At 41.7% G+C, this 23,085-nt stretch overlaps 1 protein-coding gene across 3 annotated transcripts in view; it reads left to right on the top strand.

Moving 5' to 3' along the window:
- ACAD10 (acyl-CoA dehydrogenase family member 10) overlaps positions 1-23,085 on the top strand; it is a 60,029-nt gene that overhangs the window by 13,792 nt on the left and 23,152 nt on the right. For 2 of the 3 annotated variants that reach the window (XM_072600436.1, XM_072600437.1), the window contains exons 4-7: positions 478-672; positions 6,094-6,252; positions 7,773-7,932; positions 19,362-19,503. In XM_072600436.1, coding sequence (XP_072456537.1) covers positions 478-672; positions 6,094-6,252; positions 7,773-7,932; positions 19,362-19,503 — 656 coding nt within the window. Of the gene's footprint in view, positions 1-477; positions 673-4,439; positions 4,670-6,093; positions 6,253-7,772; positions 7,933-19,361; positions 19,504-23,085 lie in introns of those variants that run through there. The other variant, XM_072600438.1, reaches the window with a different exon arrangement.

Here is a 23,085-nt window from a genome sequence, read left to right as displayed (position 1 = left end):
ATCTGAGCTGGAGTGTTTTCAGTTGTCTTCTAATTTTTGAAACTTGGTCATATAGTAGTAGGAAAAGAACTCCTATACCGAGGGTGGGGAACCTGCCGCCTCGAGGCCACATGTGGCCCTTAATAAAAGGATTTGTTCTGTAAAATTTGGACTCAGTCAGAAGGCCACATCCGAAGACCTACAAGGCGACATGTGGCCTTGAGGCTGCAGATTCCCCACCCTTGTCCTATATTATTTGGTAAAACTGAGTATCTTTCCCCCCAGCCATTCAGAATAAATAGGAGTTTACAGTAACTGCAGTGCAAAATTCAGGCAAAGTTCTAAGGGGGATGATTCCCTTGGGTAGTTGTAATTGGCCTACGCCATGGCCACCAGGTAATAATGATCAGGGGCCTTTTCCTGGACTAGGGAAGGTTTTTTGCCATTACTGCTGCTGCTGCTGATTGCTAGGTTTTTTTTAATCTCATTATTTCTTAGATAAAGGCGCCGGTTCCAGTCGACTCGTTTTTTTCTCTGCTGACCAGTAGACAAGCTGCGAAGCAGTTTTCGGTGATGACAGAAGCAATAAATCGAATCCGGGCAGGAGGCCTGAAGACTGCAGTTCTTAGTAATAATTTCTATCTCCCCAGTGGGGAGAGCTTTTTGCCCCTGGACCGGAAACAATTTGATGTGGTAAGGCAGCTGGATTAAAAATAGAGTAGAAATTGGACCCCTCCCCCCTTCTCTCAAAGCCCTAGCTGAGATACCTCATTCTGGCAGGCTTTGGATGGAGCCAGTGCTTTCTGACGGAGGAACTCGGCCAAGGCAAAGTCTTGACAAAGTCAATGTACTCTTCCCAAGGTCAAACACTAGAGGGTTTGATAACTGAGCATGGACCTCAGAGAGTGGCTAGAGAGGCCTCAGTTCTGGAAACTCTGTAGTGAGAGGCTCCACTCTGGCCTTCACATCAGCAGCCCCCACCCTTTCCTCATGGGAGCCCTGATGGGAGCCCTGGTCCCACTCTCTCTCTCTTAAGGCCAGCTCTATTCCTCTGCCATTCTGTGACCACTTTCCAGAGTACTCAGGCTGGCCACAACTTTGCTCACTTGAGTGTCCATCTTCTTTGCTAGAAGATTATTCTCTCTGCAAAGCCTTTTATTTAAGCTTTGGAAAAATGGGTCAGGAATAGAATTCAATTGCACAGATAGTTATGAGTCCCTACTAAGCACCATAGAATCCATTCATTGCTAGCCAATAAGCATTCACTGAGCACTTGTTCCCTTGGGCCAGGTAGCCCTGAGAGCTAGGGCTACAATGACAAGGAATGAAATAGGCCCTGCCCTCAAGGGGCTTCCCCTTTCTCCAGGGAGGTAGGAGGTACAGACATAGTCAGAACTACACTATATCTTACATGAATACTAAGTCAGCTGGGGAGGGCTGGGAAGAGCAGGGTGGGGGCAGGGATTGGGACAGGCTTCCCTAGAAGGTGTCTATCCCTTGAAGACTTTTGAAGGAAACAGGGGCCTATGAGGTGGAGGGGAGAGGAAAGTGACTGTTAGCTATAGCCGGGGCATGGAGACAGAAGCAGGAGCGACCTGGGCCATTGGAAAAGGCTTCAGTTAGGAGGTGACTTGTGAGCTAAGCCTTAGGGAGGCTAAGGATTCCACAGACAGAGTGAGGGATTACCTTCCAGACACACAGGTAGCAAATGAGATGCCAGGTTCAGGAAGCAGCAGATAGACCAGTCCTTGGGAAGTGGAGGCCAGTGCGATGGGATCTCTCTGGAAGAATGGTAGGGGCCAGCTGAGGAGGGGCTTCAGATGCCAAGCTGAGCAGTTGGTGCTTTGACCTAGAGGCTATAGGGAGGTAACGGGGGAGAGGCAGAGTCAGACTCTGCTGTAGGAAGATTATTTGGCAGCCATGTTGGAGGATGGATTGGAAAAGTGAGAACCTGGGAGAGGGGGGTCTAGTGAGGAGGAGACTATTCTAATACCCAGGAAAGAGAGGGCAAAAGCCTGAGCTTGGGCCATGGCTGCGTGAGTGGAGAGAAAGGGACCAGGTGAAAGGGAGATTCCAGAGTAAAAGAGGAGTGCAGGCAGAAAGCTAACGTGTGAACGTACAGCTTGGTGAGGCATAGACACATATTCCTGAAAGAGTCAAATAATAGTGTAGAAGCAAACCCCCTTCTGTCCAGAAGGCCTGCTTTCTGTCCCATTGTCCTTGGTGCAAGGTGCCATGGAAAGAGCGTAGTGCAGTGCCTTAGCATATAGTAGGTGCTCAATACATGTTTATTGACTATGGACTGATGAATGTCGGGTCAGAAGACCTGAGTAAAAGCCAAATCAAGACCTGCAGACATTGAAGGATTTCAAAGAAGGGAGGGGTCTATGTTGTCAGAAATAATGGGCAAGAACCACCTGGAGGCCACTCCAGAAACACAGGTACACAGGGTGAAGGACTGATTTATGACGCTCAGGAAGCCCCAGCTGTCTCTGAGCAGCACAGCTGGATCTGGCTGTCTCAGGGAGTGTGTCACCGGGAAGGGGAAATACCTCGACTTAAGGTGTTAGCTTCTGAGTAGTATCTGTCAGGTCATCAGCAAGTGTTTATGAAGCACCTACTATGTGCCCAGCACTGGCCTAAGTACAAAGAGAGGCAAGATGAGTCCTTGTTCTCAAGTTGCTTATAGTGTAATAGGGGTAGACAGTCAGACTTGCAGGAAGCCAGGAGGCAGAGACAAGGAGGGAGAGCATTCCAGGCATGAGGACAGGCAGGAAGATGTCCCAGTTTGGAGATGAAGTGTTTTTGCCCAGGAGGCTGGTGGCACTGTATGGAAGAGGATGGGTTGGAGAGTTAAGGTGTGAAGACTGGAAGCATCGTAGGAGACAGGTAAGGAAGGGCTTTGAAGGCCAAACAGAGCATGTTTTATTTGCTCTTGGAGATGATAGGGAGCAGCTGGAGTTTATTGAGCAGGGGTGTGTTGTGGTCAGACCTGCATTTTAGGAAAATCATTGTGGTGGCTAAATGGAGAATGGATTGGAGTGGGGAGAGATTTGAGGCAGGCAGACCTCCCAGCAGGCAATTACAATAGTCTTGGTGTGAGGTGGTGAAGGTCTGCACTAGGGGGCGGACTGTGTCAGAGGTGAGAAGGGGCTGTATTTGAGAGAGACTGCAGAGGCTAAATGGACATGCCTTGGCATCAGCTTGGGCAGTGAGTGATAGTGAAGAGTCCAGGATGACTCCCAGGTTGGGAGCCTAAGGGACTGGGAGGATGGTATTGCTTTCTACAATAATGAGGAAGGTAGCAGATGGGGAGAGTTTGAGGGAAAGATAATGGGTTCAGTTTTAGACATGTTGTGTTTAAGGTTCCTGTGGGATATCCTGTTCCAGATGTCCAGTAGGCAGCTGGAGATTCCTGACGAGAGGTCTTATTGACTTGTGGTGATATTTAGAAGGGGCGGCTCTCCTGATGTGGCTCATTCAGAGTTTGAGATGACCAGGTAGAGAGGTGAATACCGGGTCACCTAAGATACTGCTCTTAGAGGCTAGTTCTGTTGTTCTGCCATTCCAGGATGACTTGTGGTGATGATGATGATAGCAATTAAATAAGGGATATGAGGTTTACAAATTGCTTTACAAATATTATCCCATTTAGTCTGCACAGCAATCCTGGGAGGTAGGTGCTATTATTATCCCCATTTTACAGCTGAAGAAACTAAGGTGAACCAATGTTAACTGAATTATGGGTCACGCAGCTACTAAGCATCTGAGCTGAATTTGAACTCATGTCTTCCTGACTCCAGGACTCCTGACTTCATTGCTTAGCAAGGGCTAGTCCTCAGGACCTGGACTACGGTTGTTCTAACACTCATCCAGGGAGTTTGCTCTATTCTAAGGGAGCCTCAGAGTTTTGATTTTAGGGGTTCCTGTAGCTGTATAAGGTCCATTTTCTAGTAGACACTCCCTACATACATACACACACACACACACATACACACACACACACACACACACACACACACACACACACACACACACACACACACACACACACACACACACACACACCCTCACTCACTCACGCTCCCACATTCCCCAAGAGAAGAAGTTCAGTTTTCCAGAACTGCAATAAATAGAGCACTGTTATCCTGGTACCTTCAAAGGTTCTGTCCATACTTGAATTCTCAAGTCAGTATCAGAACCTAGAGAGCTTAGGATGAAAAGGAGGGGATAGGGTAGGGATGGGTTAAATCTCAGGGCAAATCATCTTTACTACATCCTTTTCACTGTTATAATTCCCATCCAAGAGGATATATTTTAATATAGTTTATAAATTAACTAAACTTTCCATATCTTCCTAGAGGCAGTGTAGCATAGTGACTAGAGAGTCAAGAGTCAGCCAGGAAGACCTGGGATCAAGTCCCACTTTTGACCCATGCTTTCTGTGTGATCCTGGGCAGGTCACTGTTGTTGGGCCACAGGAAGAGCCCTGAAGCTGTAAGATGCAGTGCCTGGGCAAAGGGAGTTTCCTTATCTCAAGTCCCCAATACCATGGAAATCATAGACCTGGTCCCCAAATATTGGTCATCCAAGGATTATGCTGGGAAACACTGAGACTAAGGCCACATCACACTTCATCCAGAGCCCTGCATGAGGCTGGAGGTCCCATCACAGCTAGATGGGTGATAGTGTATGTACCATTTCTTTTTCTTCTTAGCGTAGAGGGTTCAGTGTTTCAGGCTCCTCCATTAATCAAGGAGCATATGTTAAGTGCCTACTATGTGCTGGGCACCGTGCTGACTGATGAGGTGACAAAGATAAAAGTCTCCACAGACACGCCCAGTACGTGTCTGTTGTACCTGCTACATAGTTTATAATGTTAGAATGTACAGGATCTGTAGATGATACCACAGAGTTTGAGAGCGAAAGCACTAGCACTTGGTAGGAATAGGAGGGGGCAGGAAAGGCTTCAGGTAGAAGCCAGTGTTTGAATTTTGAAGGAAGCCAGAGCTTCCAGGGCATGGAAGTGAGGAGGGTGTGCATTCCTGGCTGAGACCCAGCATGGGCAAAGGTGTGGAGATGAGAATGTCAAGAACCACAAGTGAGCCAGTGTGGCTGAACTGTAGAATATGTACATGAAGGGAAGGTGATATGTGACAAGGCTGGAAAGGGAAGAAGGGGCCTGGTCAAGACTTAAAAGCTTAACAAAGGGGTTTGTGTTTTATTCTGGAGATATTAGGGAGATGCTGCAGATTGTCACCATAGTTCCATTAAAAACAAAAAAAAACCACCCAAACTATTGTACTATAAACCCAAAGCACAACATAGGATAAAGCTTTTTTAAGCCTCACTCCAATAATTTGATCGTGAATTCACTCGGAAATATTTTGTGTTGCATCACAAAACATAAACCCAACTTTGTTAGAACTTTTGTGCCTTAGAGTCTGAGTCTGTGACTCTGGATGTGCAGAGCCATCCGAAGACTTCATTTGGTCCCATTCAAGCAAACCAGGTGAGGGGCAGCATGCCCAGCAGGCATTTTGGGGGAAATCGGTGCTTCTCTCTGCTGCAGGTGGAGCATTGGAAGGCCAAACCTCCTATACCTTGTTTGTTACTCTGCCCTACCATTTCTCTGGGACTCTTAATGAGGTTCACTCCAGTAGCTCAGGATCACAGCAGACTATGAGGGAGAAACCCTAATTATGGTTTCTAACCTTGTCTCCAAGGCCTGTACCTCTGGGCCCTGGGTGTCTTTCCTGTCACCATAATTCTACAGTTCCAAGAGCACTTAGCAAGCAACACAATGGAACAGGTCATTCATTTGGGGCCTTTTGAGACAAAAGTGGGCCCCTGGCACATCGTGGGTCTCCTTTCTGATGGTTTCTCCTAATAACAGGGGTTATTGAGAGCTGTTAGCTAGGAAGAAACCCTGCTCAGCTTGGGGGTTTCATAGGAGTATAGCTCAGTGTTCCCAAATCCTTCAGCCTAAGCGGGCCTTGTCTGTCACATTGTACAAAAATTGTCTCCATTTCAGCAAATGTGCTAATCTTCATGGTGAAGAGCCACATGGCTGGTTTTCTGAATGTTTATCTGTGTCTCCCATGTCCCTTTTAGGTTGTTGAATCCTGTCTTGAAGGGATCTGCAAGCCGGACCCCCGTATTTATAAAATATGCTTGCAGCGGCTGCAGGTGGAGCCTGCAGAATCCATCTTTCTTGACGACCTCGGACATAATTTAAAAGCAGCTGCCCAGCTTGGTATTCACACTATAAAGGTATAGAATCAATCAGCCAATGAGCATTTATTAAACACCCACTGTGTATGTGCTAGGTACTGTTAGAGGTGCTGGGCAGACCTTCTGTGCATTTCATAATATATAATATGATATTATATATAATTAGATGCATAATATATGATTGGATATACTATATAATAGCAAATAACAACAGCACCTGGCATTTCTAGGGCATTTTAAGGTTTACAAAGCACTTTATACATGTTCTCTCACTTGAGCCTCACAACAACCCTGTAAGGTGAGTGCTGGTGTTATCCCCATCTTACAGATGAGGAAACTAAGCATGAGAGGTGAGGTGAGTCATTCAGAGGCAGCTAGGGAAGGGACGAAGAGAAGGGAACAAGCATTATTAAGCACCTACTTATGTTCTAGGCACTAGCTAAGGGCTTTACAAATATCTCATTTGAGCCTTATGACAACCCTGTGAGGTAATTAGTATTCCCCCTGTTTTATAAACCGAGGCAGACAGGGTTATGGGGTAGCCCAGGGTTACAACAGCAAATAAGTGTCTTGAGGTAAGATTTGAACTCTGGTCTTGCTGACTCCAAATCCCACTCCCCCTTAGAGGGTAATTTGAGAAAATCATAGGAAGAGTCACTTTTAAGTCTCACAGCTTCCCAAGGACCAGTGGAAGAGGCACAAGACGGCAGAACAAAGTCTGATGGTTTGATTGGAGGTTGGTGGTCGGCAGTGTGATGTGTGGTCACAAAGGAGAATGCCTTCTGCTGTCCTCTGCCCTGCTTGTGCCACTTTGGGGTATGCCATGTTTAGTTCTGGGCATCACACTCTAGGACAGACATTGAGTAGCTGCAGAGAATTCAAAGTCCAGAGGGACCTTGCGCCCATGACACATGAGAATTGTTTGAAGGCCCTTGGGATGCTTATTCTGGAGAAGAGGAGACTCAGAGGGGTCATGGTAACTCTCTTGCATCTCCAGTCTTGCATGAGGAAGAATCTGATGTATTCAGCTTTATCTCAGAGGGTAGAACAAGGAGTAAGGAAAAAGCACAAAGGGCCTAATTGAGTCATGATATCTCCGTCACCTTTGAGACATGGAACCAGTTGCCTGAGCCCACAGAGTGGGTTCCCTTCTTCCTGTAGAGGCTGGGTCACTCCCTGTAGGGAGTTCCTTGTCTTGTGTGGGCCATACTAGATGGCCCCTGATGTCCCCTTTGAGCTCTGATGTGTTGAGAAGAAAACCCATGAGTCCTTGCTTTGTCATCTGACAGCCACAACAGGGGACGCTCTGAGCAGAAATCAGAAGCATCCTCCTTTGTGACCTCTCAGTGCTAGGAAGTGTTGTCTTTTCTGGACCCACTGTGTACAATTAGAGGCTTATTGGAAGTGGGAAGTCTGTCTGTTCCTTTGCCTCAGTTGAATGTGTGCCTTTTACCTTCGAAAAAAAACCATTATCTAGAACTTACAGAATGGCTGGCAGGAACAGGGTTAGGGTTGATGGTTGGTAAATGCTAAAGTCTTTTTTTTTTTTTTTAACACAGGTCATTGATGCAGAAAATGCCTTAAAAGAGCTAGAAACCTTCCTGGGTTTTCCTTTGCTGAAGACTGTTCCAAACACCTGCCCTGTGAGGAAGACAATGGAAATTCCAAGAGATTCCCTAGAGAAATACCTCAGAAACCTTCTAGGAAGTCAAGCAGCAGGTATCTTACATTCTAGTATTGTGTTTGAAGACCTGTTTTCTTAACAGGTCCATCTCTCATCTTGTGTCTGGCATTGGTCTAGGGGTTTAAAGGCCAAATGAAGTATAACAGGCATAGGAAAAGCCAGTGGTGGGCCTAGGGGCTCAGATAAAAGCAAGCTCTCCATTCTTTCAGGGGAGAGTTAGCAAACTCCTTTGTAATCCTGTGTCTCCAGACATGGCTCTGAGAGGTTGTGAATATTAGTGCATGTGTCTAAAGGTTGTTGAGTTGAAAAGATGATGAAACATCCCTTGCTCCTTTTGAAGGAAGATTGGGGATGAGGGAGCAGGATGCTGCATACCCTGTCAATTGCTCTTTCTGAGTTGGTTGGTTTTGCTTAATTGTTTTTCTGTCTTCAAAGGTGGAATGAAGCTATGTGTGTATGTGTGTGTTTATAGAGGGAGAGAGGAGGAGATATATCCAGAAATGACTGGGATATAAAAACGAAAGGAGTCAGTAAAAAAAAAAAGTTATTTAGGAGAGACAGGTACTTTGTTTATAGAAAGTCTGATTCCCATGAATTCTTAGGGAATTTTAAACATTTTTTAAAATTTTAAATTAAAAAAAATTTCAGTTCCAAATTTTTTCCTTCCCTCTATTCCCTTCCCCACCCATTGAGAAGAAAAGATATACAATACATAATATTCTTGTGGTCACATAAACATATTTTGATGTTAGTCATGTTGCAAAAGAAAACAGACAAAAAAAAACACCAGGAAAAATAAAGTAAAAAAATTATCCTTCAATCTGTACTCACTGTTCATCAGTTGTCTCCCTGGAGATGGATAGCATTTTTCATCATGAGTCCTTTGGAATTATCATGGATTGTTGTATTTATTGAAGTAGATAAGTCTCACAGCTGATCATCATTAGTTTCCAATTAATTTTTAATCTACCCTTCCATGGTCCATTATTGAATATAATTTTTATTGCATCATGATCTGAAAAGGATGCATTTAATAATTCTGCTTTTCTGCAGCTGGTTGTGAAGTAATACATAGTCAATTTACGTTTAGGTGGGTTCCATGTACTGCTGAAAAAAAGGTATATTCCTTTCTGTTTCCATTCAGTTTTTTTTCCAGAGGTCTATTATATCTGACTTTTCTAAAATTATTTTCATCTCCTTAAGTTCTGCCTTATTTATTTATTTTTTTATTAAATTTATCTGATTCTGAGAAGAGAAAATTGAGATCCCCCATTAGCATAGTTTCACTATTTCCTCCTGTAACTCATTTAATTTTTACTTTAAGAATTTGATTCTATACCATTTGGTGCACTTATGTTGAGTATTGAGATTATTTGATTGAGTATGGTACCTTTTAGCAAGATGTAGTTTTCTTGCTTATCTCTTTTAATTAGGTCTATTTTTACTTTTGCTTTGTCTGAGGTCATGATTGCTATCCTGCTTTTTCTATATTAGCTGAAGCATAATAGATTCTGCTCTAGCTACTTAATTTTACTCTGTGTGTCTCTCTGTTTGAAACGTATTTCTTATAGATAACATATTGTCAGCTTCTGGTTTTTAATCCACTCTGCTATCTGCTTCCATTTTATGGGTGAGTTCATCCCATTCACATTCATGGTTATGATCGCTAACTGTGTATTTCTCTCCTTCTGATTTTCTCCTCTTTATCCTTCTCTCTCTCTCTCCTCCCTCCTTTCTTTCTCTTTGTCTCTCTCTCTTTCTCCCTCCTCCTCCCCTTTTACCCTGTTCCTTCTCAAAGGCGTTTTTTTCTGATCACCACCTCCACCAATTTATCTTCCCTTCTATCAGTTCCCTTCCTTTCTATAATACTCCCCTGTAGGGTAAGAAAGATTTTTATACCCAACTGAATGTATGTTATTCCCTCTTTCATCCAGTTCAATGAGAGTAAGGTTCAAGCATTGTCCACCACCCCCACCCCCATCTTCTCCTCCACTGTAAAACTCCTTCATGCCTCTTTTATGTGAGATAATTTACCCCATTCTAACTCTCCCTTCCCCCTTCTCCCATTATATCACTTTTCTCATCCCTTAACTTTGTTTTTTTTGTTATTATCCTATCATAGTCAACTTATACCTGTGCCCTCGGTCTACTCCTTCTAACTGCCCTAATAATGATAAAGTGCTTAGGAGTTAGAAGTATCCTCTTCCCATAGAGGAATGTAAACAGTTTAACCTTATTGAATCCCTTATGATATCTTTTTCCTGTTTACCTTTTATAGTAGTTTTGTATTTGAAAGTCAATTTTTTTTTTCAGCTCTGGTCTTTTCATCAGGAATGCTTGAAAGTCCTTTGTTTTCATTAAATATCCATTTTTCCTCCTGAGACTCAGCTTTGGGTGATTCTTTGTTGTAATCCTAGATCTTTCCCCCTCTGGAATATCATATTCCAAGTTGTCTGATCCTTTAATGTAGAAGCTGCCAAATCCTGCATTATCCTAACTGTGGTTCCAGGATATTTGAATTGTTTTTTTCTGGCTGCTTGCAATATTTTCTCCTTGACCTGGAAACTCTGGAATTTGGCTATAATATTCCTGGTAGTTTTCATTTTGAGAGGTAATTGGTATATTCTTTCAATTTCGATTGTATCCTCTGGTTCTAGGATATCAGGGCAGTTTTCTTTAATGTTTTCTTGCAATGTGATGTCTAGGCCCTTTTTTTGACCATGGCTTTCAGGCTTTCCAAGAATTCTCAAATTATCTCCCACTATCTATTTTCCAGGTTAGTTGTTTTTCCAATCAGAGATTTCATATTTTCTGTTTTCTCATTCTTTTGATTTTGTTTGTTGATGTTTGATGGAGTCATTAGCTTCCACTTGCCCAATTCTAATTTTTAAGGAATTTTCTTCAATGAGCTTTTGAACATCTTTTTCCCTTTTTTGTGCTTCCTTTACCAAGCTGTTGACTTTTTTTTTTGTGATTCTCTTGCACCACTCTCATTTCTTTTCCTAATTTTTTTCTACCTCTCTTTGAACTTTAAAATCTTTTTTGATCTCTTTCACAAATTCTTTTTGGGCCTGACTCCAATTCACAATTTTCTTTGAAGCTTTGCTTATAAACATTTTGACATTATTGTTCTCTTCTGAATTTGTTTGAATCTTTCCTGTCACCATAGTAACTTTCTACGATCATGTTCCTTTTTGGTTATTGTTGTTTGATCATTTTTCCAGCCTATTCCTTGACTTTATGTTGACATTGCCTCTGTTCCAGGGGTGGAAGAGGTACAGTCCCAGGCTTTAGTTTTTTTGTTCTGCTATTTTCAGAGCTAATTCTGGCACCTGTAAGTTTCCAGCTCTTCCAGGGTGATGTGATCAAAGGAAAGGTGTAGTCACCATTCTCCTGGCCTATCTTCTGGTCTATGAGCAACCATAAGTACTTTTTTCTACCCTACAACTGTGACCACGGTCTCTACTCCTCTGTGGCTATAGGCTGCGGTGTGCTAGTGCTTCTTCTTGCCCTGGGACTATGCCCCAGAACCGTGATCCAAATCTACGTATGGGCAAAGCAACTGGATCCTGCACTCAGGGCCAGCAAAGGAACCTCTCTAATCTTTTTCTGACCAGTTTTCTGACCCCCTTGCCAACTGTGGGCCAAGAGCTCTTTAAGTTGCTGTTGCCAATTCAGTTGCCCCCAAGGCTTGCTGCTATCCTGCTAAAGTGTGCACTGGACTGCACTCTATTCTGTCTCCTATGTGATAGACCTTTTCTGTTGACTTTCTAAGTTGTCTTGGACTGGAAATTTGTTTCATCCTATCTTTTTGTTGGTTCTGCTGCCCCATGATTAATTTTTAGGTGTTATTTAAAGTTTTTTCAAAGTAACATTGGGAGAGTTTAGGTGAGTCCTGCCTTTTCTCTGCCACCTTGGCACCACCTCCAGTTGATCATCATTCCAACATTGCTGTTACTGTGTACAGTGTTGTCCTGATTCTGCTCCTTTCACTTTGTATCAGTTCATATAAGTGAAACTATCCTGCTCATCATTTCTTATAGCACAATAGTGTTCCATTACATTCATATACCACAACTTGTTCAGCTATTATGTAAGTGATGGGCATCCCCTCAGTTTCCAATTCTTTAACACCAGAAAATGAGATGTTATAAAATATTTTTGTACATATGAGTTCTCTTCCTTTTTTAAATGTTAACATTTATTATTTATTTTTAATATTCTTTTCTTTTCAAATTTGGAGTTCCAAATTCTCTCCTTTCTTCTCATCCCTGCTTTTACCCCCTTATCAGTTATACATGTGAAATCATGCAAAACATTTCTACATTAGCCAGAGTTTAGAAAAAAAGCAATAAAAGTAAAGAAAATGAGAAAATTATACTTCACTTTGCACCCAGAGTTTTTCAGTTCTCTCTGGCCTTTTATATATTTATTCATTCCATTTATTTATTTATTTATTTTTAATCTCTTTGGAATACAAACCTAGTAGTGATATGTCTGGGTCAAAGAATCTAAAGTTTTATAGCCCTTTGGCCATGGTTCCAAATTGTTCTCCAGAATGCTTGGATTAGTTCACAACTCCACCAACAATATATTACTGTCCTTATTTTTCCATTTTCCCTCCAACATTTGTCATTTTCCTTTTGTCATGTTATTCAATCTGAGGAATGTGATTTGGTACCTCAGAGTTGTTTTAATTTGCATTTCTCTAATTTTGATTTTTTCAGAAAACTGCCTATTTGTATACTTTGGCCATTTATCAATTGTGGAATGGCTCTCATTTTTAAAAATTTGTCTCACTTCTCTACATATTTGAGAAATGAAACTTTTTTAAAAAAATTTATTTATTTTTAGTTTTCAACATTCATTTCTATGAGATTTTGAATTCCAAATTTTCTCCCCATCTCTCCCCTCCCTCACCTGAAAACACCATGCATTCTGATTACCCCTAACCCTAATCTGCTCTCCCTTCTATCACACCCTTCCCTTCCCTTATCCCCATCTTCTCTCTTTTCTTGTAGGGCAAGATAGATTTCTATAGTCCATTATCTATATTTCTTATTTCCCAGTTGCATGCAAAAACAATTCTTAACATTCGTTTCTAATACTTTGAATTCCAACTTCTCTCCCTTCCTCCCTTCCCACCCATCCCCACTGAGAAGGCAAGCAATTCAGTATAGGCTATATATGTGTAGTTTTGCAAATGACTTCCATAATAGTCATGTTGTAAAAGACTAACTATATTTCCCTCCATCCTATCCTGCCCCCTATTTATTCTATTCTCTCTTTAGACCTTGTCCCTCCCCTAAAGAGATTACTTCCAATTACTCCCTCCTCTCATTTGCCCTCCCTTCTATCATCCCCGCCATAGCCCATTTATTCCCTTCTCCTATACTTTCCTGTAGTGTAAGATACATTTTCATACCAAATTGAATGTACATATTATTCCCTCCTGAAGCCAAATGTAATGAGAGTGAGCTTCACTTTTTCCCCCTGTTTCCCCTCCATTGAAAAAGCTTTTTCTTGCCTCTTTTATGAGATAATTTGCCCCATTCCATTTTTCCCTTTCTCTTCACAATATATTCCTCTCTCACCCCTTAATTTTGTTTTTTTAAATATCATCCCTACCTATTCAACTCACCTGGTGCCCTCTGTCTATATTATATGTATATAATCCCTCCAATTACCCAAATACTGAGAAAAGTTTCAAAAGTTACAAATATTATCTTTCCATGTAGGAATGTAAACAGTTCAGCTTTAGTAAGTCCCTTATGATTTCTCTTTCTTGTTTACTGTTTCATGATTCTCTTGATTCTTGTGTTTGAAAGTCATATTTTCTATTCAGCTCAGGTCTTTTCATCAAGAATGCTTGAAAGTCCTTTATTTCATTGAATGACTATTTTTTCCCCCTGAAGTATTATAATCAATTTTGCTGGGTAGGTGATTCTTAATTTTAATCCTAGTTCCTTTGATTTCTGGAATATCATATTCTAAGCCCTTCAATCCCTTAATATAGAAGCTGCTAGATTTTGTGTTATCCTGATTGTATTTCCACAATATTCGAACTGTTTCTTTCTGGCTGCTTGCAATATTTTCTCCTTGAGCTGGGAATTCTGGAGTCTGGCTACAATATTCCTAGGAGTTTTTCTTTTCGGATCTCTTTCAGAGGGTGATTGGTGGATTCTTTCAGTATTTATTTTACCCTCTGGTTCTAGAATATCAGGGCAGTTTTCCTTGATAATTTCGTGAAAGATGACGTCTAGGCTCTTTTTTTGATCATGGCTTTCAGGTAGTCCCATAATTTTTAAATTGTTTCTCCTAGATCTGTTTTCTATTCAGTTGTTTTTCCAATGAGATATTTCACATTGTCTTCTATTTTTTTATTCTTTTGGCTTTCTTTTGTAATTTCTTGGTTTCTCATAAAGTCTTAGCTTCCATTTGCTCCATTCTAATTTTTAAAGAACAGTTTTCTTCAGTGAGCTTTTGAACCTCCTTTTCCATTTGGCTAATTCTGCTTTTGAAAGCATTCTTCTCCTCATGGGCTGTTTGGGCCTCTTTTTCCATTTGAATTAGTCTATTTTTAAAGGTGTTATTTTCTTCAGCATTTTTTGAGTCTCCTTTAGCAAGCTGTTGACTCGCTTTTCATATTTTCTTGCATTGCTCTCATTTCTCTTCCCCATTTTTCCTCCCCCTCTCTTACTTGATTTTCAAAATCCTTTCTGAGCTCTTCCAGGGCCTGAGACCATTGCATATTTATTTTGGAAGTTTTGGATGCAGAATAACCTTGACTTTTATGTCTTCCTCTGCTGGTGTGCCTTGTTCTTCCTTCAAAAGAGTGGAAGAAGATACCTGTTCACCAAGAAAGTATCCTTCTATAGTCTTATTTTTTTTCCTTTTTTGGGCATTTTCCCAGCTAGTTACTTGACTTTTGAGTCCTTTGTCAAGAGAAGGGTATACCCTAGGGACCTGTAAGTTCACAGTTCCTCCAAGGTGGCACAATCAAGGGAGAGGAGTTTATTCCTCTCCTGGCCTACACTCTGGTTTGTGAGTAGAATTCCCTCTCCAGAGCCTCCACCAGCTCCACCAGCCAGTGCTTCATCTCACCCCAGGACTGCCACTCAGGGCTGAGATCCAGATCAGCTGCTCGATTCCCCCAGGGTCTTTAGGCTGAGGTCTCCAAAAATGGATGCTGCTTCTGGAATGCCTGGAACCAGGGCTAGGGGAGGACCCTGCTCCCTTCTCACCTAGGTGAAAGAGCTTTCTCACTGACCTTTGAAGCTGTCTCTGGCATTTGTGGGTTGAGGGATCTGGGAACTGCAGCTGCTGCCAGTGGTGCCCTGAAACCTGCTCCAGTCCTGTCCCTGCCACATCGTGTGGCCAAGGCTGGGCTGCACTCCGATAGACCTTCCCTGTGGGCTTTCCAGGCTGCCTTGGGCTAAAGATTATTTTCAGTCTGTCATTTTGTGACTTCTGCTGCTCTAGAATTTGTTTAGAGTCATTTTTTACCGGTATTTTTATGGGTTGTTGGGGGAGAGCTTCTACAGGTTGTCTTTCTACTCTGCCATCTTAGTTCTGCCCCGCCAAGAAATGAAACTTTTATCAGGGAAATTTGTTGTTAAAACTTTCCTCCCACTTTCCTGCTTTCCTTCTAATTTTGTTTGCATTGGTTTTGCTTGTGCAAAGCCTTTTTAATTTAATGCAATCAAAATTATTCATTTTATTTTTCATGAGCACCTCTGTCTTTTGTTGGTTCATGAACTCTCCTTAGCCATAGATCTGATAGGTAATTTTTTTCTATACTGCCCTAATTTGCTTATATCACCGTTTATGTCTAAATCATGTACCCATTTTGAGCTTATCTTGGCATATATTGTGAGCTGTTGCTCTATACCTAGTTTCTACCAGATTGCTTTTCCAGTTTTCCCAACAGTTTTTGTTAAATAGTGAGTTCTTATACCAATAGATAGGATCTTTGGATTTATCAGACACTGAATTATTGTGTTCATTTGCTTCTGTATATTGTGTGTGTAATTTATTTTATTAATCAAGCATTCTGTTTTTCATCTAGTACCAGATTGTTTTGATAATTACCATTTTGTAGAATAATTTCATATCTGCCAAACTGCTTTACTTCACCTTTTTTTCATTTATTTTCTTGATATTCCTGACCTTTTGTTCCTCCAGATGAATTTTGTGATTAATTTTTCTAGCTCAAAATAATTATTTGATGGTTTAAGTAGTTTGGCATTGAATTAGCAAATTAATTTAGCTAGTGTTGTCATTTTAATTATATTAGGCACAGCCTACTCATGAGCAATTAATATTTCTCCAGTTCTTTAGATCTGTCTTTCTTTATGTGAAAAATATTTTGTAATTGTATTCATAGAATTCCTGGTGTCTTGACAGGTAGACCCCCAAGTATGTCTATAGTTTAAGAATTTTTAATGTGGACAATAATGGTCTGTTTTGTGAAAGTGAATTGAACCTTGCAGGATTACAAATTGTAGCAAGTTTCCTATGCATCCTACAAACCTTCCCTCTCATTTTTTGCATTCCTATTCTGGAAGAATGTATGAATCAGACGGAGTTCCTGGGACCATTGGAAAAGACCATTGGCTTCCTACCTTGTTCCTTGGGAAGTCATTTCTTATATTTCTTTACCACTGAGTTTCTGTTGATTCTCTGCCCTTCTGGCCAATGTCCAGATTTCAGCCTGGAAAAACCAGATCATAGTCTGTTTGCTAGTTAGGTCCAAGATGTCACTGTGGTTAACTCACTGACAGGGGAAATGGCATTATCTCCATTAGCAAAACTATTTAATTACCCCTCTCGGCTCTCATTTGTCAGAAGTGGTTTGGTAGGGTATGGGGTAAAAAAAACCAACTCTTTCTTCTGAAGGCCAAGAACATTCTATTTTTAACAATATGGGAAATGGTTGTTTCTGATGAATATAACTATGAGCTTGCCTTCTTTGGAAAAGGGCAGCAAGGAGAGATGTAATACAATACTACAATTATAATATGATCAAAGAAATCACGGAAGTGTCAAAACAGTGCCCTTCGCCATGGCCATAACTAGGGCAGGGCAAATGTGGCATTGGCCAGGGCACTGAAACTTAGGAGGGGTGGACAACACCTGTTGTTCTTCAGCAAGAAGAAGCAACTGACTTTTCTCCTCTTTTGGCCAACCCATTCTTTCTTTCTTTTTCTTAATATAATGTTTCATTTTTCCTCAATTCCATGTTAAAATAATTTTTTAACACTTTTTAAAAAGCTTTGAATTCCAAATTCTTTCCCTTTCTCCTTCCTTTCCTTCTCCCCACCCCAAGAGCAAAAGCAATCAATTTAGATTATACATGTATAACCATGTAAAACATTTCCATATTAGTAATTTTGTACAAAAAGACTCAAATAAAAAAAGAATGAAAGGAAGAAAGTGAAAAATGGCATACTTCAGTCTGTATTTAGGCAGTATCAGTTCTTTCTCTGGAGGTGGATAGTGTACTTCATTATTAGTTCTTTGGGATTGTCTTGGATCATTGTATTGATGAGAACAGCTAATCTGTTCACAATTCTTCATCTTACAATATTGCTGTTACTATATACAACATTCTCCTGGTTCTGCTTACTTTACATTGCATCAGTTCAGGTAAGTCCAGATTTTTCTGAAGTCATCCTTCTTGTTATTTCTTATAGTGCAATAATGTTCCATCACAGTCATATACCACAGCTTCTTTAGCCATTTCCCAACTGACAGGCATCCTTTTCATTTCCAATTCTTATCCACCACAAAAAGAGCTGCTATAAATATTTTTGTCCAAATAGGTCCTTCCCCCCTCTTTTTTGATGTCTTTAGGATATAGACCTAGCAGCTATATTGCTGGACCAAAGGGTATACACAGTTTGATAGTCCTTTTGGCATAGTTCCAAATTGCTCACCAGAATAATTGCATCAGTTTACAACTCTGCCAACAGTGTATTAGTGTCCCAGTTTTCCCACATCCCCGCCAAGATCTATCGTTTTCCTTTTTTCATCTTATTAGCTAATCTGATGACTGGGAAGTGGTACCTCAGAGTTGCTTTAATTTGCATTCCTCTAATCAGTAGCTCTAAATCAGAGCATTTTTTCATATGGCTATAAATAGCTTTGATTTCCTTGTCTGAAAACTGTCTGAGTAACTGACTTTAGCACCCAGTTAGCAAGAATAGTTAATGAAAATCAAAGGCCACCAAGTGGTGTCCTCCGCCTCTCCTACTTCCATCAGAGAAACCACATCCCAGGTGAGCTTCCCAACCAGGCCCTACCTTGCTCCCTCCCAGCTTCAATGTCCAGGACTCTTGTCCAGAGGGGCCAGACCTTGGGCATTCCTTGGCTCTCTCATTCAGTTTCCCTTTAAAGGTGATTTTAGGGTATCTTTCATGCTTCTGCCCCAGATGCCTGATCTTCTAAGTATGGCTCTGGTCACTAATCCGTTTTGATTCTGGCCCTGCTCTCTAAGGGCCAATCCTGTTTCCCTGGAGTCCCCACAAGTATCAGGAAGAGGTTGAGGGGTCTCTTCTTCTCTGCCTTCAGCTCAAGTCCCCATTGGGTTTGTCCCTCCCATTTTAGGGGCCCATTGACTAGCACTCTAGTTCCACTTAATTACCTATCATCATCGTAGTTTTTACAAAGGGATTTTTACTTCAAAGATGTAGCAAGAAAAATCATTCAACATTTGCCCATCACCACCAGGGCACAATCCCTACCACCACCACCTCTGTATCCGAGTGGAGGGGAGCAAGGAGGGAGAAGAATTATGCTCACTACTTAGCTCAGTTCCTGCATATAGTTTAATCCCACCAACATTACGTCCAAAGCCCTGATTTCCTGTTAGCTTCTGATGGGCTGGCTGCAATACCTGGTCTGGATTCCTGGTCTCCTAGATCTCCATAGCTCAAGCACCTGGCCCAGGGCAGATTCTCCACTCTCTACACCCGGAATGGAAAAGAATGAAGGAAAGGACAAAGACTGAGGCACATTGTGGGATGGGGAGGGGGCCCTAAAGCCCTTCCCTCTCATATCATACATAGTATGAAGGAGTCACCTCTTTCCTCAGATGTGAATGCAGCAAAAGCCTGAGTCAGGTAGTTTTACACACACCAACAATTCTGGCTGCTTCCAGTCACGTGGTTGGCCAACACAGAATGTCCACAATCTCCAATTTCCCAGAAACAGCTTCCAGCCTCTACTCATAGAGAGGCACCATCTCAGGGGATCTGGGTGTATGCTACACCCCTATTCTATTACCTAACCAACCCTAAATGGGTGCTGTAGGGATTTCATCCTTCTAGTGTGGGATGTAGAAATGCCTTTTTTTTTTCTCTGTGGGAAATAGTCTCTTCTGGGGTAAAATTGGAGAGAAAGGATATTTTGTCTTTTTTTCAACCACCCTTTTGAATTTTGCCTTTGTCTTTTATGGTTGCAGGTCCGTTGGAAGTCCTGCAGTTCAGCCATGGCCAGTCCAATCCAACTTATTCCATCCGGTTGGCCAATCACCACTTGGTCCTGAGGAAGAAGCCACCAGGAAAACTCCTTCCCTCTGCCCATGCCGTGGAGAGGGAATTCAGGTAATTCCTCAGGGCAGCATACTCCCAGCCACCCTGCTAGAATCCTAGAGAAATGCTTTAGAAACTGAACAAAATACAAGGGTAAATGTTTGAGATATTTCCGATCACTTAGGGTGCCATACGTTATTTATGCATCTCATTCCTTCTGTTTCATCTGTTAGCATTACTGTAAGGGCACAGTCGTCTGTGAGTAGCTAGACTTCTCCAGCAGAGCTGGGGGAGGGGAGTGTTCCATTATCCATGCACTAGCTGTGACCATCTGTTTACCTCCTATTTAATTCCTGCCATCCTTTCTTCTTCACCCACCTTGGACTGTATGACTTGTAATACACCCTGTGTAGAATAGTGGCAATGTACTTCAAGACAGTTTGCTTTGTCAATAAAGATTTATCAGGCATGTCCTCTGTACCAAGCACTGGAGCTACAGGTACAAAAACAAAGTCAATTCCTGCCTTCAAGGTGCTTCCAGTCTATTTGGGAATAGGATATACAGAAGAAAACCAAAAAGGAAGGGATGGGCTGGAAGGGATCTGCAGAGGGGCTTGGTGGAAACATCAAAGGAGTCCTCCATCAGTGCAGGCAATGAGAAATGAGGAGCTCATTTAGAGAAAGAGAAAGAAAAGGCCCCAATGAAAGGGGCCTCCATTTGGACCTCTCATGAAGGGAGCAGCATGGATGAGAGTGTGTCTCCAAGATGGTAGCCAGGCCCTCTCTGGATGGAGCGCTTCTCTGGCACTCCCTTCTCAGCCCAAGCCTAGTGTTCTTCCATAAAGGAGAAAGGCTGCCCAGAATGAGAAGTACTGTTGTGATTCCAGCTCTTTAGCCCTCCTCATTTGCTTACCTTCTTTCTTAACTTTGTGTTCAAATGTTGCAGCCTAACATGACTCTGAATCCATGCATCGTTGCATAGACTAATCCCTTAACTGGATGAGTGGTCTGAATATTTTGGATAATTGTTTGTCTCAACTATATAAGGAAGAACATTTCTGCCCTCTTCCATCATTCGAGTTTTCCTTAAGAAGTGTTTTTCCTGATGTCTTTTGCCTTTACATAAAATCCCTCTTCCCCCTCCAAAGTATACAACAAAACAAGACAATTAAACAAAAACATCTCTTGCAGTGAGTGCTTCTGGTAGTAGAAGACATTCCTTTGTCATAGTCCTCAGAGTGCTGGAACAGAGGGGATGCCTTGCCTTATCTCTTCTTTGGGAACTCCCTGGCTTTTTTAGTTACTCAGATTTCCCTGAAACGAGCTTTTCATTTCCATTACAGAAGTCATTGCATCTGTGCTCATTGTGTTGTATTGGTTCTGCTTATTTTAATCCATTTAAGTTCATAAAAATCTCCCCAAGATGCTCTGAATTTCTCATATTCATTATTTCTTACTATATATTAATACTCCATTCCATTCAAGTCAGTTTTTTCCTTTGTACCTTAATTGATGGACACTTACTTTGCTTCCAGTTCTTTGTTTCTACAAAAGGTACGGCTGTGAATATTTTGGTATTTGTTGGTCGTTTCTCTTGTCTTTGACTTTCTTGGGGGTTCTCATTATCTCCCTCTAACCTCTATCCCTCAAACTGATCTCAATGGTCCTGTTATTGAGGAGGGACCATCCTCCTGATCCCTCAGGCTTACAACTTCCAGTCAGTCTCTAATCACTCAAACCCCTTCCTAGCTGTTAGGGTCTTCCCTATGAGGTTTCCTTCCATTTTCATTTTGTAGATCAGGGCTTCTTAAACTTTTTCCACTCTCAACCCCCTATATGGGGTCATAATGCACAGTTTAAGAGGCACTGGTGTAGATCTTGTAGGAACCTAGTTATTTACCTGTTGTCTCCTCCATTAGAAAGGGAGTTCTCTATGTCCAGGGACTCGGTTTTTGCCTTCCTTTTCTCTCTAAAGGTTTGCACCTTTAGATGCAAATGGTTTAATGGATGCTGTTGACTGACTATTCCCCCTATTTCTTACTTTTTTTCATTATTCCTCTTAAGAGTCTAGATTTTTTGTTTCTCCAAGTAAATAATTAAAAAAATCTACCTCTATAAAGTATCTTTTGGTATTTTGATCAGTATAATACTCAATCTGTATGTAAATTTAGGAAGCATGTTCATTTTTATTATATTGGTGCAGCCCAGTCATGAGCAATGGATGCCTCTCTGCTTATTTCAGAAGTTTTCAGTCTCTATGAACAATATCTTTTGTTCATATTTGTTGTTGTGTTTGTCCTTTGTTCTGAAGAGGACCATGACATCAAGATGATGACATGACTTGCAGTTGACTTTGATTTGAGTGAGGGAGGGCTGTGCAAGGTCACTAGCCTCACTTTCTCTTCCAGAACCATCTGGGTCCAATGGACTGGTATTCATCAGGATGACAGCAGATGGCCCAGGATGGAATGTGGGACCTTGGCCATTTTAGGCTAAGGTCTTATCAGGCTCTTACTTTGAGTGAGATACACCCATTCAATGAATAGGCCTTTTTGAGTAGTTACTCAAGGGATGGCCCCTTTTAAGAAAAGAAAAAATAAAAAATAAATCGAACTGGGAGGAGAAGACCCTCAGGGTTCCTGGGTAAAAGAGAAATAGTACCCATACTTCCTAAGGATCATCCCAAAAAGATGCTCATCAAGAAGACCTTAGTACTAGTAGCTTTGATTTTTCTGGTATGGGGGATTCCTGGTGTGAAAATTTCTTCTAGTGACCCAGATCAGCAACTTATCAGTCTCTATGCTTTTGACTGATTGGAAAGTAACTTGGTCATGGCTATGCAGCTAGAATGGGGCCACTGGGTGGTGGAGAGGGGACACAGAGTGCACAGAACGCTGTGCTGAGAGTCTTAGAGACTTGAGCTGAAGTCCAGCCTTAGACACTGTCTAGCTATGTGACCCTGGGCAAGTCACTGTCCCACTGCCTCAATCTCCTCACCTGTAAGATAGGGATCCTAACAGCGCCTGCCTCCCAGGTTGTTGTGAGGAAAAAATGAGCTAATTTTTGTAGAGGGTTTTGCAAACCTTAAAGTGCTGCATAAAAACTAGCTATTATCATTACTACAGCTATTATTATTCCTGTCTCCAAGGCTAGTTTTCCATCCACCGTGTCCTGATGCCTGACAAGGTGCCATGTTACATTCATTGTGTTAACAAAAGTAGGGGAAAATGATCAAATTCAATATTGGAAGAGATGTAAGGAAGCAAGTACAACCGTACATCTGTGGTGAGATCATAGACGGGGCAGACTTCTTGGAGAGCAGTATAATGATAATAGCCCCCAAACTAAATGTGCCTCTTGACCCAGGGACCCAGCTAGGACAGTGCTCCAAAGGCTTCTTAAAAAGGAAAAACAAACCACTTGGTAGAGAAATGTCCATAAATCCTTTAGTTGTAATAGGAGGTAATTAGGAACACCTTACAAGTCCAATGGTTAGAGAAAGGCTGAGTAACTTATGGTGTAGTAATACACTAGGATGTTATAGAAATAAGAAGTGATGTGTGGAGTGTGTGTGGAAAGACTTCTGTGGAGAGATTCAGAACATGCTCAGCAGAAGCAGGGTAGCCTGTATGTCAGTATTTCAGTGATCTGTAG

The sequence above is a fragment of the Notamacropus eugenii genome, chromosome 4 (genome assembly GCF_028372415.1).
Source record: "Notamacropus eugenii isolate mMacEug1 chromosome 4, mMacEug1.pri_v2, whole genome shotgun sequence".
NCBI lineage: Eukaryota > Metazoa > Chordata > Mammalia > Diprotodontia > Macropodidae > Notamacropus > Notamacropus eugenii.
The sequence above is the reverse complement of the archived record's forward strand: the minus strand, read 5'-3'. Positions and strand labels throughout refer to the sequence as shown.